Below are 18,878 nucleotides of genomic sequence, written 5' to 3' on the forward strand. Positions count from 1 at the left end.
TGTGGCACGACCTTCTGGATTCCTAAAAAATACCATGGATCACAATACTAGAGGTGCAGGAAAAGATAACTGTGATGGGTCGTTTGCAGCATGGTTTTTTAGCCCTTCCAGTTGCTGCTCCTTGCTGGGAGTTAAAGGGGTACCCTGACCGTTGATTATGCAATTGTGTTTCACCACTAAATGTTGACCCTGCGGCGTGCATGTCTTTTCTTCCAGGAATTTAACCCCGAAGAGTTTTACCACCTGCTGGAGGCAGCTGAAGACCATGCCAAGGAGGGACACTTGATGAAAACCGACATCCCACGGTACATCATCCAGCAGCTGGGGCTAACGAGAGACCCCTTCCCAGGTATTGGGGCCTGGGGAAAAACTGTCAGGAATCACAAAGCAAAGACTATGATCACTGACATCACTGTTGGGCCCTTCCAATGAAACATAACCCCAAAATGCAGCATTCCCTGCTACTGCATGCTTTTGAGCCAAGCAGAACTCCCAGTGCACCAAAATAACTAGCAGTGGATCTCAGCCCAGGCCTGAAGCACACCTACTGTCCTCATACTGGGTGCTTTACCCTCTGCTGTCAGTCCCTCTCATTCCTTTGATTTAGTTCTTGCTAATGCTCCTCAGCTGTGGCATAAATTGGTCAAGTTTAATGCAGATTATTTGCGAAGGCGGCATGCTCCTCCTTCATGGGATATTCATCACAATCACTTTTAGGATGTTCTCTACACTTCCAGTTGGACAGTGGACTCTCGGAACACTGTTGAAATACATTTCTAATGGTTATTCTTGCCTGTAAATTACTTGTAAGAAACAGACTGGATCCATAGCAATTTTTCAGCAGTACCAGATGGTACAGATAATGTATGTTGTGGATTCGCAAGACCGAAAGTGATGTTGTAAGTTTTATATATGGCGACATTGGGGTTGGTGATTTTTAATCCTGTATTTTTGCATCTCAAAAGAGCCTAGATCCAAATATCCTAAGACTTTATTCAGTTTTGTTTTGAGAATTCTCATTGCATTGACAAAGATTGTGTCTTATGTCACCCCTGAAGTCTTGGTGCTTTACGTCCTGCAACATGTCTCATTGACAAGGTCTTTACATGGTGCTTCAGGTCTTTACACAAAACCGCAGCCTGTGACTTTGTTCCCTCTTGCACCAGAAAGCAGCAATGAGAAACAGCACTTGCACAGGTGAAACTGAAGGGAAGATCGAGAACACCACATACATTGAAGACTCTCACTCAGAGACTGTCCCCCATCACAAACACAATCATTTGCTGTCCTTATCTTACAAGTGAAGAAGCCCACATGGTCCAGAGAGAGGTCTGACTCTTCGGAGCCCATTCCTTTGCTCAGCCTCACAACAACAAAAGATACTTTTCAAAAGCTATGTTGGCAGTCTTCTCGCGGAGGCTCTCTGTGGCTCCTCTTCTCATTTCCACATATCAGGCAATGTTGGACTCGGTCTATTACAGGGTGGCTTCAGTAACATTGGCCCTGGAACCCGCAGCCCCACCTCCTAGCTGCTCTGCCGTTGCTACCTCGAGATCACTTCTGCTGATCTTGAAGCTCTTTAGATAAGATCAATGAGATTAGATAAACTGACCAGCTGTTTGTTAAATATAGCATAATAAGATCAGGGTTACCCATGTCAAAACAGTCGATTTCTATGACGATTGTTTCCTGTATCTCTGTTTGCTACGGTAAAGCTAACAAATCTTCGTTGGGTAGAGTCCGAGGCCACTTCATGAGAGGTATAGCTGCTACACTGGCATTGTTGAGAAACGTCTCCACTCAGGACATCTGTAAGGCAGCCAAGTGGAAATCCTTGCGCACTTTGATAAGACATATACTGTCTTGACACAGATTCCAGAGTGAGCTGAGTGTTTCTCTGAAATCTTTTTGGTTAAGAGCTGAAGTTTGTTCTCTTCCTTTGTAGAGGATGGGCTTGCTATTTTATTCAGTGCTTAGGACTGGCAATGAAGATCCTCTGGAGCAGAAGAAATTGTTCGGTGCCTATAATCCTAGTTCTCCTCCAGTGGACTCTTCTCTATGGTCAAAGTAACCCTCCCTCCTCCCCGGAGAAAGGTCAAAGAGAATTATCCTAATTTCTAACACAATTGTTCATCTATGTAAAATAAGTCAACTGACTCAACTGCTATCTACAGAACATGATGGAATATTGGTGAAATATAACGCTTTTACGGTGCAGCTTCAGGTTCCTCAGGCTTTCAGGCTTCAGGTACATTGTGCCTGTTTTCTCGCACCCTAACTTAAAGAAGGTTTGTGAGAGTTTTCTAGTCACTAGCCTATTAGGAACCACTTTTTCTTCAACAGAGAGATGCTCATCCCTGCTTCAATGGTAATATCTATTTCTCACAGTGTACCAAGAATAGTAGACTTGATTGTGGCAATCATCGCATCCTGCATTGTAAATATTCTGAATGCCAACCTGCTTCCCCATCCCCCCAGCCACCAAACCCACCCCAAAATTAGTGTTGAGATTATAAAATTGGTGTTTCAACATTTGGAACTTGTGCACTGATCGAGTCTGAAACCTATGACTCAGAAGTTAGTATTTTTACTAGTTCTAGCACCAACTAGAAGTGAATTTAAATCCATTTTTTTCAATTTATGCTCATTATGATATTTTTCATTAGAACAAGATTATCCTTCTCAGCCTCCATTCCTTCCTCATTTAGCTAATCTTTGATTTCAGTGTGATCTAGACATTTGCACTTTTTGTTTGCCCGCTTTCTTTTCAAATCCTAGAGTCCCCATAGATTGCTCCACAGACAGAGTGGACGCTAAGTAGATCTAAGTTAGACAGCATTAAAGCTATAAGGAATTTGAAACAAGTTCAGATACTTAATGACTTAGGGTCCCATGAGTTTTTTACATTCTCTGAGGTATCACAATGCTTTTCCTCTACTTTCTGTGATAACTAGCACTCACTATACCAGGGAGAAGCAGCACTACACCTCTGGTTGGCAAGATTTCAATTTCTGAAATTTTATTTAATTCTACATTGGCATTGATTTACACTTTCTAATTTATTACTGCATGGACTCAGATTTTGAAGGATGCCTTGAAATTGTATTCAAATCTAGTAAATCATGTTGTTCTTATCTTCTCCTTCCGTAAGGGGGTATTAGTATGACTCTTACCCAATGCAATACGATTTTAATGAAGGTCCCATGATGCGGATTGTTAAATTTCATACTTCTGATTGCCTTTCTCCATCATAGATATCTTAATGGTGCCTGGCTGCTCCACTTTGCCTATTTCAGAGAACTCTATGGTATCATACAGATTCAAACAGAACTGATTATTTGGGCTGGTGCAGGGTAGTATGGGTACTGTACAGTGGGTGGTCTTACAACAGCAGTTCCTGATTCCCTGTACAGACCCTCCTTCTATATCTATTTTTAATTGAATATTTTTTCAATACTGTTTTTAATTTTGAAATATATTTACATTTTAAATATTTATTTTACAAGGAATCAGGGATACAACTGCATTTAGGGGTAATATATTGACAGCTATGGCAGATACAAAAATGCTGGTTCAAAGGAAAACATGTTTTTACTGCCTCTAAAACCCCTTGTTCTGTTTTTACAGACATGACACACCTCGATGAGCTGGACAGTGGGGGATCGAACACACCAGAGACTGATGACTTCACAGAGGTTAGTCTGATCTCTCTTCTGACAAGGGGCATCACTGTAATTTGCAATGCTGTCTCCTTGCACGGTATGTCCCCAAATCTGAAGGGCTCCAGGGGAATAATTAAGATCGGTTTCCTCCCTTACTTCCTCTCTCCCCACATGCCTCCGCCGTAGCATAGCAGAAGTTGTAGACAAACTCTGAGAGGTACAATGGGCAGGACATTAGGGCTATTACTCCCATGCCCACCTGCAGAGAGCAGGAACAGGGCAGTGGAGGGACAAACATTCAATTTGAGCCACTTCATGTAGGCATGACTGAGGCTTATCAGACGGGAGTAGGCACACTGAATCCTAAAACTGAATTACAGTGATAATGGTATTGACCACCCCAACTGCTCCGAAGTCACTGCTTCTGGGTCGCAATTTCACTGGTCCCAGTTCAGCTATTCATTAACACCTGCTGGTCACTAGCAAGCATGGAAAGGATGGAGGTATGAAGAATGATTCCCCTCAGGAGAGAAAGTGAGAAGCTCAGAGGTCCAAAGAAAAGGATAGAAGAGGGGCAACAGATCAGAAATGAACAATGATCGATTGAGCCCTCACAAATCTTGGCCTGCTCTTTTGACATTACATCCACAACGGCTGCCAAGGGCCCTTTCCCATGAGGTAAGCCCCAGTTCTCCAACATTTAATCTTTTATATATTCACATACTAGAATCATTCCTTGTCGTCAGGCTGGGAATCCCTAGTACATCAAAATAGCCGTATACAATGTTAAATTGGCCAATAGGACTAAAACAACAACATCTATTTAGTAGCGTATCCACCTCATTTGAAACAAACTAAACTTCAGCCAATGAGGTGGAAGCTTAAGCTCTCCAACTCCACCCTAGAGCCCACCATAGCTCAGATTTCTACCACACATCATGTGCGAGGGAGTCTGCTGGAAAAACTCTGCTCTGACCTATCAATGAACCTGAATCTGTTACTATTTTGATCTGCCCTGGATTTAAACCAGCCTTATCTTAAGGACTGAAGTACTGTGAGTTATTTTTAAGGACGATGCTGCCATTTCTGGGACAGTGAGCTCTTTTTATCTGACAATTAACTGTCACCAGCTGTCATCATGGCTGACAAAGAGAAAAAAGCGCTTTTCAAACCTTGATCATCCTGTGGACACAAGAAGATTTACATCGATGACCCTCATTCTCAGTGTATTTATTGTCTTTAGCCAACTCATAAGGCATCAACATGTGATATATGTAAGACCTTTTACAAATAAGACTCTTCAGGATAGGGAAAGGAGGTTTGCATTATTTCTCAATGCTAAAAGAAATGCTATCTTTGTAAGGGAGATGCCCCTAGTCAGGGGAAGAGTCTGTGACAAGTGCTCCTCCAAGTACTTCCACAAAGGTTGTGTAAAAGAGGAGAATTATTCATTTTCCTGAACTGGAATAATTTGGTACAGACTGGAATTATTTGGTACAGCACTTGCAGCCACCTCCTCAAATATTAAACAGAGAAAACATTCCTGTAAGGAACCGAAAAAGGATCAACCAACAGAAAAGGAGAAAAGGCCTTCAGAACTCACATCTTCAACCAAGAAAACTTAACCAACGACAATGAAGACCAATCCTAGATCTCAGACAGTTAACACATTTTAAAAAAAACCTGTAATTTTAGACAATAACCCTGCAAGAAGTCGTTTTGATGATGCAGGAAATAGATTTTGTGACATATTTAGATCTAGACGTATACTTCCACATATCCATTCACCGTAAACACCGAATATATCTTTGATTTTTGGTTGAGAGACAATACTACCAGATCAACGCACTTCCTTTTGGTCTCAAATCAGCACCTCAGATATCCACCAAATGCCTCACTCCAGTAGCTGTTTTTCTCAGGCGAGAAGGACTTCAATTGTTTTCAAAACTGGATGACTGGTTCATCAAAGCACCATCAAGGGAAGAAGCAAAAGCTTCAACGACTGCATCAATCTTTTCTGGAGATTGGGTCTTACTTTGAATAGTAAGACAATAAAAGTTCCTGCGGGTATAATGGCCTAGTGTATAGGCTTCATTCAATTTTGTAGGCTATGAATGAGACCCATTCAGCAAGAACTGGAACTACAATGGAAACAGATCGAAGGCTCATGGGACAATACAAATCGTGTCACAAGGAGTGTGAAACAAGAATGGTTGTTGTAGAAAAGTGCCCCTTTTGGCATGGTTACCCCACATTTACCCTTGCTCACTTTGCCACTGGATTCAAGCTAGCCTGGCTGATGAAGGTTTTTACCCAGAAACCGGTCCCAGGATGCTTGTTTCTGGTTCAGGGAAGACCTGGCTTGACAGTTCGGGCTGGACTGTTCCCATGAGGCTCAGGGTCAAGGCTGATTTGCATATAGCTGGGTCTGAACTGAGGTGGCAAAGTGAGCTAAATAATGATGATGGATTCAACCCAGATCTGTGACTAGGGGTGAGTGTCTGAAACGTTTCAGTGCTCCGTCTATCATCTCCTTGTGTTTGCTTTGTACCCCCCACGTTTTGCCTGACTCTGATGCCTCTTTGACTGAGTGTGCACTAGGTTCCTGCTAACCAGGTTCCCAGTGCTTGTGTTCTTTCCCAAACTGTCCTTTTGTTTACACAATTGGCACGCCTCTGGCTCACATGTAAGACCCTTGCAAAAGGTACCAGTGGTAACAAGGGCCTTGTGACCAGAGAGTGTCTCTAAGGGCTTCAGCATGTATTATGCAACCCTTAGAGACCCCTCACCGAACTCAGGCATACTGCCACTGCAGCATGCGTGTTTTGCTGCAGATAAAAGCGAAGAGTCAACCTGACATACAACCCTGTGTGCCAGGCCTACCAGCACTTCACGAGGTATAGGTAAGTCACCCCCTACAACAGGCTTTAGAGCACTAAGTCAGGGTGCACTATACCTCATATGGGGGCTAACTGCATTAACAAATATGCCCCTATTGTGTCTACGTCCATTCTTAGACATTATAAGTGCACACTGAAGCCATACTGAGTACATGGGCTGGGAGCTTGTCACAATGAGTTCCACAGCACCATGATGGCTTCACCGAATTCCAAGATGTTTGGTACCGAATATCTCAGCTTAATAAACCCACACTAATGCTAGTATTTATTAACAAATGCTCTCAGAAGGCACCTCAGAGGTGCCCCTAAAATCCTCCCAACTCGATAATGTGTGACTCTCTGGTCCCCATCAGCCTGCTACCTGTAGACATGTTTCTGACCCCCTGAGGTGGGAGCCTTTTGCTCTTGTGGTTCAGAAACAAAGCCTGCTTTGGATGGAGGTGCTTCACACCTACCCTCAAACAGGAACAGCATAGAAAGGCAGTAAGCCTCAAAGGCTTCTTGTCCTTTGTTATGCTGGCCAGGGCCTTTCTAGCTAGTGGAGATGCCCGCCCCCCTGATCAAGCTCCATTTTTGGTGGCAAGGTTGGCGGAACAATTAGTAAGCAAGAGAGATATGTCCCCTCTCAGCCAGAACCACCCCTAAGGTGCCCTGAACTGAAGTTTCCCCTTCTTTTAAGAATCCTCCATATTTCGTGTGGAGGACTCTAGCCAAAAGGGATAGGGATATGCCCCCTTGCCAGAGGGAGTAGACATATCAAGGGTATAGGCACCCTAAAGGTAAGTATCCCATTGGTACTACCTTTTAACCCCTGTAACGCCCCTACAATTAGTATTTAGAGGCACCCTTGAACCTTAATTCTCAGATTACTGATGACCTACAAAGAAGATCTGTGCTGCAGCGGAGATTGAAGACATCAACTGACTTGGACCCAGCCTTACAGGCCTGTCTGCAGTCCTCAAATACACTGCTAAAGAAGATCAACTCGTTCCGCAATCCAGCGACCTCAAGAACCATGAGAGGACAGCCTGCCTTCTAAAAGACTCCTAATCTTCAGTGGACAGCCGACCTGTCCAGAAGAAAAACACCTTCAAAGACAAAGTGCTCTACCTGCGGGATTGTGAAACCAACTACCTCTGCACCCGATACCTACGGCTGGAGTTCCAGTGGCCAACCAGTCCTATGATGGTTCCCCAGCACTTCTTGAGCAAGAGTCCACCGTGGGCTGACCCCTGTGGGACTCCACATCGATACCCATATCTGCACAATTGACTCATTAAGACATCTCCCTATCAGCAAGCAAGCCAACATTATCATCTAACCATCATGACTCTCAATTGGCTAGTCCTACAAGTGAATCACAACAATTCTATCTCAACACCTATTCATTCCCTGCATTACCTGGGTTTAGTTCTAGACACAGTACACACAAAAATGTTTCCTACGGATGAGAGACAATTAGCTATCCTTCAGAAATGCCGCAATTTGAAGAAAACATCCCTTCCAACGGTGAGAGAAGTCCCCACCCTTCTAGGTTCGATGGTGTTATGCGTCCTCTCCAACAATGTCTAAAAGATTAATGAGATCAGTTCTCACGAAGATGGGAAGACAGAGTGACACTGACTGCTCATGCAAAGCAGTCACTCAAATGTTGTTGCTGCTCAGAGAGATGAATTTTCCCCAACACATTCCGGCCCAAACCATTAGTAAACTTACTAGTAGTAAAGTTACTACTGATATAATTACTAGTAGTAAAGTTACGAGTAGTAACTTACCTATGTGAATACCGAAAAGTAGTAAAGTTTGACTTTTGGTCTAAGTTAAACTTTTGGTCTAAACTTAGACTTCAGGTGTAAAGTTGGACTTTAGGGCTAAACTTACACTTCAGTTCTAAATTTAGACTTTTGATCTAACTTTACCTTTGTGAATTGGACCAAAGTTGGCAATTTAAGGAATGTCATGGGTGGGAGCTGCACCAAGGTGAAAGTGAATTACATATTAAGTCGATTGGGTCAACCCATGATCGATCTGTTTGCTGTTCCAAACAGCAGAAAATGATAGTGCTTCGGAAGCTGATTCTGGCATCCAGATTCGATGGGCAATGCCCTTTCGATCAGTTGGTCCAAAATATTAGCTTACACATTTCCTCCATTTCCCCTGATCTTCAGGTTGCTGAGGAAGGCAGAGATAGATCACTGCATGTTAGTCCTCCTTGTAGGGCATGGGAAAGTAATTAAGGTGTCTATCCAGCCAAATAACACCATATTGCTCTTATGGGCAGCCATGGCTGCACCTTTGCTGGGGTCAAATTGTCGAGTTGTCCAGGATACCAAAAACTCTTGCCCCCGGACCTCATTTCAGCAATTTGGTGAAGACACAGGCGCAGTTTAATCGAAACATTCTCCAATGGTAGCACACATGTTCCTTTCTCACATTATTCTTTATTGCAGCTTAAAACATTTACTTTGGTATATATGTGATAGTTTGGGCTATTTCAAGAATATTTGAATTAATATGCTTACGAAAGCGGCTGACAGGTCCAGAATGATGAGGGTGGCGGTTTCTCCGTTGTCTAGCAGGGTCCTGATGTCATCGTTGACGGCGATGAGGGCGGTTTCGGTGCTGTGGTTGCTGCGGAACCCGGACTTGGACGGGTCCAGGATGCTGCTTTCCTCGTGGTAGTGGGTCAGTTGTTTGTTGACGGTCTTCTCAATGACCTTCACCGGGAACGGGAGCAGGGAGATGGGCCGGAAGTTCTTGAGATCTTTGGGGTCCGCCTTGGGCTTCTTGAGTAAGGCGTTGATCTCGGTGTGCTTCCAGCTCTACGGGAAGGTAGCTGTATCAAAGGAAATGTTGATGGCTTTCCGGAGATGGGGTACGAAGGCGGTGCTGGCTTTGTTGAAGATGTGGTGCGGGCAAGGGTCTGATGGGGAGCCGGAGTGGATGGTGTTCATGATCTTGATGGTGTCGTCGTCTATGTTGGTCCAGGAGAGCTGGCTGTTGGTGCGAATGGTGGTCGTGCGGCGGAGGTCTCAGTGGTTGTCGGGGCGGTCGTGGCGTTGAAGCTGTCGTGGATGTCTGCAATCTTGCGATGGAAGAAGGTGGCCAGCGAGTCCCACAGTTCTTGCGCAGGTGGGATGTCATTGGTGTTGGAGCTGGGGTTGGAGAGTTCTTTCACGATGTTGAAGAGCTCTTTGCTGTTGTGTGCGTTGTTGTCTAGGCGGTCTTTGAAGGAGGACCTTTTGGCAGACCTGATGAGGTGGTGGTGTCTGCGGGTGGCGTTCTTGTGGACTGTGTAGATGTCCGGTGTACGTTCGTGGTGCCAGTTCTTCTCTAGCTTTCAGCAGGCTTCCTTGGAGGCCTGGAGGTCTTCAGTGAACCAGCTGGCTTTCTTACTGGTGTGGCTGTTGGAGGGTTTCTTGAGCGAGGCGATGGTGTTGGCACTTTCGTTGATCCACTGTTTAAGGTTGCGGGTGGCGGAGTCGGGGTCAGTGGGGTTGGTGGGTAGGCTCTGGGCGAGGGTGGTGGTTAGCTGGTCTTCGGTGACTTTGCTACAGCAGCGGCGAGGCATCTGTTGGTTGTTGTGGTGTGTGGTGGGTTTCCGAAAAGTGAAATGGATGCATCGGTGGTGTGGCTAAAGGAGACGTGGGAGCATGCGGAGAAGATGGGGTCGAGGGTGTGGCCGGCAGAGTGGGTGGGTGTTGTGATGAGCTGTCTGAGTCTGAGGTTGGCGAAGTTGGCGAGGTTGGAGATCAGGGTGGTGGAGTCGTTGTTGTTGTTGTTCTCGAGAAGGAAGTTCAGGTCCCCGAGGAGGATGTAGTCCGTGGAGGCGAGGGCGTGTGTGCTGACGAAGTTGGCGATCGAGTCGCTGAACTGTGGTTGGGGTCCGGGAGGTCTGTAGACGAGGGTTCCTCTGAGGGTGGTTTTGGGGTCGGTGTGGATCTGGAAGTGCAGATGTTCGGCAGTGCTGAGGGTGTCATTGGTGTTGGTCGAGACTCTGAGAGTGTTCCTGTGAATGATGGCGATTCCTCCTCCGACACCTTTGGTGTGTCCCTACAGGTGATCTTGTAGCCATCCGGGATGGCTATGGCGATGTCGGGTGCCAAGGAGGGGCTCAGCCAGGTCTCAGTCAGGAAGGCGACATCTGGGGAGGTTAAGTCGAGTAGGTCCCAGAGTTCCACGGGTGTTTGCGGGTGGAGCGGGTGTTGAGGAGAATGCATCTGAGGTAGTTGGATTCATTCCTGGTCGGTGGGTTGGCGGGTCGGATGCTGGTGAAGCTGCAGGTCCGGCAGAAGAAGGGTCCTTGGGTGCGTTTTGGGGCAGCCAGGCAGCAGGTGCGTGATCGTCCGGCGTGGAGGGTGCTGGGGTCGTAGTGGAGATGGGTGTCGCGGTGTTCGCGGGGGCCAGGGGTTCTGGCACTGGCGCGGTCCAATTGATTGTCCATTCCAAGTTCCCTAACTGTAGGTGTCTCTCTCTCTTTCTCTCTTTTCAGGGTAGAGAAACCACCACAAAAACCCAGAAACCACCTGGAGAGAACGACTTTGAAACCATCAAACTGATTAGCAATGGGGCCTACGGGTGAGTGTGATATGGATATGGGAGGGACAAATCAGTCAGTCATAATAACTTTATTTCCCCACAAGAAGTGGCATAACAAGTATTCTACAACAATCAATAAAATAACATTAAAACATATTAAATATCAAAACACATACAGGTGCAAAAAAACTATTAAAATCGTAAAAAAAATAAAACAAGTCATATCATAAAAACAGCAATTCATATGTGTTACTACTCTTGTTGTATCAGTACATTCAATCATATGAAATTGATCTCCTCCTTGTGGCAGACAACAAAAATGAAGCTACGCAGTAACAGACAAAAGGGTTTGGCAATAGTTGGAGATAATGCAAAGCTGGGGGACATTGTCTGAAAGGAAGTTTACGTATAAGTGGAAGTATATATTTTTTCCTTTCCCCAGAATATAAATTAGAAAAGAATAAAAATGGAGGTCATTCTAACAGAACATATGAGTGCTGAGGGTTATAAACAAATGTCAAGTATGAAAACACAGTTTTGTCTATGCTAGGTGTTAAGCAGTATTGCTTAACAATGCTCTTGTTGCAATTCCTCTCCCACCTGTCTCTGCTCAATCTATCCAGTAACCGGCATTTCAGAGAGATTTTCAAGCATGAGCTAGGATCTTTAAACAGTTTTCCGAGGACAATTAGTTGCAAATTGGACTCAAAATATTTTAACCAACGTATTTTCAATATCACATCTAGTTTAAGGCAGTCTTTTACAATATCTCTGGTTAGATTTAGTGTTTCTTTCTTCCAGATTGAGTGCCTCATTAAAATAGGGGAGATGCAGATTTGGTCCATTAAATAGAGGAGGCTAAATTTAGAGTGACAGTTATTAGAAGAGCAGGACTGTGGAAGGCAGCCTAGTCTCTTCAAAAAGCCGTCCTCTATGCTTTGGAGTTTGGATGCCTCAGTGAAACCCCATACAGCTGCCCCATAAGTTGCAACTGACACTACCTTTGCATGATAGATTTTTTTTATAGTCTCAATTGGTTTTGATCCTGAATGCTAAAAAGCCCTTCAATGCTTTTTTCCATTTGAGCCCTCTATTAATCACCATGTTTTGCCAGTTACTCTCCCTGTCAAATCTGACCCCAAATAGTTAAAAGGGTCCACAGCCTCAAGCTTACGCCCTTCTATCTGCAATCTAGGGTATTTCTTGAGTTTTGAGCTTGCAACAAGATCAAAGGGCTTGGATTAATTGACTTTCATGGCCAAGTTCCCCATAAAGTTTGTGTACTCCACTATGAGTCTTTGCAGTGCATTAGCAGTACGTGCCAGCAGCACTGCATCATCTGCATAGAGGAGTATGGGAACAGCAGATGATTTAACAAGGGGGACATCTCTAGTATATCCCTCCAAGGCCAGCTTTATGGCATTGGTGTATAACACGAATAAGAAAGGGGGGAGGACGCATCCCTGCCTCACTCCACGGATAATAATAAAATGTCTTGTACACGCGCCCTCTCTACCATATCTGAGGCATGCTGTGGCATCGGTATACATCTCACAAATAAAATTAATAATCGTGGTGTCAGCTCCCATTTCTTCCATGATTCCCCACAACTTATTGTGTACTGCACAATCAAAAGCGGCTGACAGGCCCATGAAGGCCATATGAAGAGGCCCGACCTTAGCCGTCATGTATTTAGCAATAATCACATTTAAATTTAAATACTGATCGATTGTCCCCTTTCCTTTCCTAAAACCGTATTGTGAGGAAATAATTATGTTCCTTTCAGTTGCCCATTCCTCCAATCTATTTAAAAGTAGCCGGCCCATTAATTGATCCGCACTATCCAAAAAGGAAATCGGTCTGTAATTTATTGGATTAACCTTATCCCCTTTTTTATAAATAGAGATTATGACCATCTTCTTCCAAGAGGATAGAATAACCATATGTGCTATTATATTAAAAACATTAGTGAGAAGTGTGCCTCAAAGTTCCTGATTATCTAGGAAAATATCTATCGGACTCCATCAGGTCCCGGTGCTTTTAGTCTACTGCACTCAGGGCATACTTCATTTCTTCCAAAGTAAACGATGTGAGGCCTCCTGTGGTGGACACCGGTAAATCTATTGGCGGAGTAGATGCCTCTCCAGATTTCCCAAATACAGCTTCGAAGTGAGCCACCCAGGCATCCCCGTGACATACGTTTCTAGCTAATATCTGTGTCTACTTTTAAGAAGGAGGCATTGATTATACTCTAGAAGCCTTTACTATCTCACATTGCTACTGTACTTTGTAGTTTCTCCCATGCCTCCTCTTTCAGTACCCTTTACCTTGCTAATCTCGCTAATTGATATGTTTGGCGGAGTGATCTCACCAAGGTAGTATCTCGTGGAAAAGATCTTAAGGCCACATTAAGTAATCTTAGGGCTCATGAGCAGGCATTGTCGAACCACTGTGCCTCCCTGTGTTTATTATGCGATTTTGGGCAAAAGAGGTTCTCTTTAATTTCTACTAAAATATGGTCAAAAGCTAATGATATAGAATTACCAATTGAGTTTAAATCTCAACATTTGTCAATTTCCTGCCTCATTTTTAGCACAACACCACGATGAATTTTTTGATATTAACTTTTTTTCCATTTTAAAGTGACACAATTTTTCTTCCAATGATAGACTTAAGTAAAGGGGTCTGAGGGGGTTTTGATCTTCAACCACAGTGCCTATGGCAGGTGATTGCCGTATGATCGCTAAAGGCATAGAAAGTTCTTTTTATATAGGAGATGTGCACTCTAATCAATTCAGAGACCCAGTTGAAAACAAAGGATCTATCTGGCCCATGCTAGTGTTACAGTAGTTGATTATATCGAGGCTAAGGGTCATTACCAGTCTGTTGAAAAAGTCCCCATAATCGTTGTGTTGGAAGTGAGGGGGACAAACCCCATTACCATCCTTCATGTCATACACAGAGGTAACCATCCTCCTGCAGTTATGGGAATTGAAATCACCCATCCATACTACGTTGAGATGATTTTGGTGAGAATTCAAGAGCGGATTGTTATCCCTTTCCAGGGGATCTAATACTGTTGCCATATTGGCACCAAACGTGTTGTTATAATAATTAATGATGATCCAGTCTTGCCCTTTATAAGCCTCACATAATTGAATGTGGTGATGGGGTGAAGTGGCTAAAAAATCTTTTATCCTGAGTCCGGCTAAGTTGGGTACTAAAGTTATTAAGCCCCACTATGACAACCAGCAGTAGAGCGCAGAGCGTAGAGCGTGTGTTTGATAGGAGGGGTACCCATCTATATGACCATCATCGATTTCCCATGTTTTTGGAGACATAAAACACCATACTGTGGGCCCGATTCACAGAACTAACTTAAGACAAAATCCTAAACTTTCTACCATTTTGGTATTCACAGAAGGCACTTACTCATTTCTGTATTCACAGAAATTAGGACTCCTAACTTTAGGACTCCTAAATGCCTTCTGTGAATAATGAAAGTCTTAAAGTTAGGATTTTTCTCAGTTTAGGAGTAGTAAAGTTAGGACTCCTAACTTTAGGAATCCTAAATGCCTTCTGTGAATACCGAAAGTCTTAAAGTTAGGATTTTTCTCAGTAACTTTACTACTCCTAAACTGAGAAAAATCCTAACTTTAAGACTTTCGGTATTCACAGAAGGCATTTAGGAGTCCTAAATGTAGGACTCCTAACTTCTGTGAATACCGAAATGAGTAAGTGCCTTTTGTGAATACCAAAATGAGTAAGTGCCTTCTTTGAATACCAAAATGGTAGTAAGTTTAGGATTTTTTCCTAAGTTAGTTCTGTGAATCGGGCCCTATGTCTTTGAACATACGGCCAGATTCATCAACGTAAAATCGGCTCGCAAAGGGCCAGATTCTGAGAATCTGGCCCTTTGCGAGCACAATTTTTGCATTTGGGATTCATCATCCCAAATGCAAAAATCGCTGTTATAGAATTCGCAATTTTGCGAGGAATTGCATTTAAGGAATCTCTATTTGAGTTTCCTTAAATGCAATTCATGAAACATTTAAAAATTGCATATTCGCAAATTTGGGCCGCTATTTACCGCTAAGTCAAACCTCGTGGTAAATAGCAGAAACTTAGAAAAATGCACTTAAGTAAATTTTTCTAAGTTGTATGTTACACACACATGTCCTTGGTACATGTGTGTGCGTAACACCAGCATCCAATATCATTTCAGGGGTGCAACAGGGTGTCCTTTGCACACCCCTGCACCCGTGAAATCGCTTCGCACATTGATATGTCTTCCCGTTCATTCCTATGGGTCTTTAGGCCCATAGGAATGAATGGGGAGTAATTCCTGATTTGCGATTAGCAATTAACTAATCGCAAATAAGGAAGCTGTAGGAATCGCAAAATAAATTGCGATTTGTACATGAATCCCGTTTTGCGAGTCTGTAATAGAGATTCCTTAATAATCGCTATTACAGACTCGCAAAACGGGACTTTGATGAATCTAGGGGATAATTTTTAGGAGATCAGAATCTACTTCTACTACGGCAGGATTCTTTGTAGGGTATTACTCAGTCAATCACATGCTTCAAGATCTCGCAGGGGTGTGAATCTATTGCTGGGTGGTAGGACAGGGTTCATTTGAACAGAGAAATGGTTTGAGAAAGCACTGGAATTAGGCAAAGGGCGAGGAAGATTAAAAAACTTTGATTTAGCATATACAGGTGTAATGATGCTGTGGGGCTTATAGAAGAAGCCAAGTGGCAGTGCAAAAATCTTGGTCTCAAACAATGGGAAGTTGGGCAATATCCACGATAATTCACCCAGCAAAAACTGGTTGTTAAAATGTATAATAATTCAATCCTCTCCTATTGTTTTCATTGAGCACCACACCCACTTTACTCTTCTTGCCATAATGAAGCGGCGATAAATATTAATCCCTCCAGTGTAAAATCTCGACACCCAATGTAAAGCCTTGTGCATCAATTGCTCTGTTGAGTCCGGTTGATTAGATTTCAAGGCCGGGGTACCAGCTAAAATGATTACAAAGCGGCATGCAGTAGGGGGAGTTTGAGAGTCTCTCCACATTTAGGCAGGTGATTTGGTTGATGGTTCATATGCCAGTGATCAGACGCAGTGCTTGCAACTCCAGGCTTGTTAATCCCACTAGGAGCTGCACCTCTGACCAGCCGTCCCAGACTTCTCTCGGCACTGCTCTCCCATTACAGACGTACAGTGGTTTGGGGGATTACGCAGGAAGGGGTCAATGGTCCCTCTTCCCTCTCTCACAAAGTCTGTTGGATGTGCTCAGAAATAATCAACTTGATATTCAGCCATAAATGCTGGTTGAATGACCTGTGGCACCGAGACAGGGTCAGCAGAGGGTAGCGGGCAGGGAGCTGAAGCCTGAGATTGCATGTGAGTACCCTGAACCCCCTCCCCTGGACCAGCACCAGTGTCCCTCCTGGAAAGCATTGTTAAAGTCTCTTCTATTTTAGTTAGTTTGGCTATGATTGGCTGAAGGTAGGATGAGACAATTAGGTCTATTTGTAGAAAGAGGTCATCATTAGAAAGGAGTGAAACAGGCCCGAGAGTAGTAGTTAGTTTTGTAGCCACATCAATATCCAAATTATTAGATCCATTAGCATTCACAGCCTTAGCAATTTTAGCAGTTTTGATTGGGACTCACATTTTAGCCCTCCCATGCTTCCCTTTGCTTGGTGGCTCTGCCTCTAAAGTTGAATCATTACCAGAACTTCTAGCCGAGCCTAGTGAGGCAGGGGCGTGGGCAGGGGCGGCAATAATAGTATTGCCATTTAATAGAGTCGGTTCGTTCGATATCATGGCACTTCTTACCTCTTTTAGGGAAAGGCGCCACTCCGTCAGCTCTAACTCCTTCCAGAACACGTCCGCTGCTCTCAGCAGGAAAGAGTCCAAAGTAGTAGTTATCCCCTCTCCTACATCTGTAGTTTTGGTCTTCCTCTTGGCCATACCCTATCTCACTATATTACATGGATTTGGAGAGACGTTCACCCCACAGAATAGAAGCCCCACTCAGGTAAAAAGTTAGAGGGATGGCCCAGCCCAGCCTCTTCAGAGCGATTACGTGCGTTGATGGGCCGGCCCTTGGCCCGGGCTTTGCCGGGGTGCATCCCGCTTCTAGCAATTGGCTTCTCCCCCTCCTGGGGAAGCATGTGAGCGGTCGTTGGTGGCTACAGAAAGCCATGGGCTGGTGTCGTGCTAAAGAGCACTCCCAAATGCAGGGGGGTGACAGGAGTTATAGTCCCCCCTGCAGCCTCCAGTGATTAGCTTCTCCCCCTCCTGGGGAAGTGTGTGAGCAGTCGTTGCTGGCTACTGGAAGCCGAGGGCCTTCGTCGCTCTAAAGAGTGCTCCCAAACTCAGGGGGGTGACGGGAGTCGTAGTCCCCCTGCAGCTTCCAGCGATTGGCTTCTCCCCCTCCCAGAGAAACAGGTGAGCGGTTGTTGGTGGCTAGGGACAAATCCAAATCCTGGCCTGAAAGAGGTGGATTAGGCTAGTTGGAGCCCAATAGGGGATCACGACTGGATAGGCTGCATGCTCCATTGTACAAAAGGCAAATTGCGATTCGGTAACTTGTTACTGAATTGCAATTTGCGTTTGCTACCAAAACCGATTCGGTGTTTGGGAGGAGCATCCCTTGCAAATACCAAATCAGAATGTCATGTATTAATGTTTTGAGACCAAATTCCAGTCTCAAAACAGTAATACTTTACCACCAGATTAAAATTGGTGGTAACCCATTTGCAAAGAGAAAGGGGTCCCCTGGTGACCCTATATCCTATAAGAATGTTAAAAAAGCATCCATTTTTCCTTTAAGGAAACCAGGCTGCATTTAAAAAAAAGATTGCCTTATTAAAAAGCAATCACAGACATGGTGCTCTGCTGACCTCGGAGGGCCATCATTAATATGCATGATGTATGTCTATTCCCGACCCACTAGGAATCATACATTAGGAAATCGGTATTCCTAATTCTTATAGATCTGGCCCTTAATCCCTGGAGCTACGAGTGGAAGATGCAACAGATCAAGCAAGGCAGAACAACCTCCTTTTCTTCAGATTCCTAGAAAGCATTGATAACTGATCGATGTCCGGCCTCTTGAAACAGTGAATTAGGTAATGGGTCCCAGAGACAGCATTCTCAGCGCTTCATCATTGAATGCACTTGCCAGAAGTGCCAGTGTTCTTAACTATACAGATTGCCACAAACTATTAATTGCTACCAGAGAGTAGGCGGTCAGTGGAATATGGCTCTCAACAAGTTCTGATGTTCTTATATTACAGAAGTAGTGTCCGAAGGCTAAGAAAATCATTTGAGAAGGTCAAGAAGAAATGGAGTACAATGGACATTCACTAAAGGTTCATCTACCCAGATGCCCACATGATGCTATAACCTATCATGCCTGTTTATTTTATTTTTTGGGGAAGAATGGAGATGGGGGCAAGCAGGAAGAAAAAACACCAGATACTGTACATGAACGGAAAGTGTGCAGATGACAGATTATGTTATTTTAAAAGTGTTAGTAAAGTGGGACTGTTCTACCACTATTTTATTTGTTGTGCATGCTCAAGCACAAAATGGGGACAATTCGAGCTCATTATCCTTTCTTTAGACCGCATTATGTCTTACGTATCCCTTGGGAAAAATATAAGAAGGCTTGAAATCAGCAAGATTATTTATTATAAAATGTCAAGTTTCTCGTACACTGCAACAAGTTAGGAAAACTGAATAAAAGTTAATT

The 18,878-nt window shown here is 44.0% G+C and overlaps 1 protein-coding gene across 1 annotated transcript in view; it reads left to right on the forward strand.

Moving 5' to 3' along the window:
- The window catches only part of MAST1 (microtubule associated serine/threonine kinase 1), a 419,095-nt gene that overhangs the window by 266,562 nt on the left and 133,655 nt on the right, over nt 1-18,878 (forward strand). Inside the window, exons 10-12 of the mRNA XM_078689234.1 lie at nt 217-349; nt 3,628-3,695; nt 11,055-11,140. Coding sequence (XP_078545360.1) covers nt 217-349; nt 3,628-3,695; nt 11,055-11,140 — 287 coding nt within the window. The remainder of the gene's footprint in view (nt 1-216; nt 350-3,627; nt 3,696-11,054; nt 11,141-18,878) is intronic.

The sequence above is a fragment of the Lissotriton helveticus genome, chromosome 1_1 (assembly GCF_964261635.1).
Source record: "Lissotriton helveticus chromosome 1_1, aLisHel1.1, whole genome shotgun sequence".
NCBI lineage: Eukaryota > Metazoa > Chordata > Amphibia > Caudata > Salamandridae > Lissotriton > Lissotriton helveticus.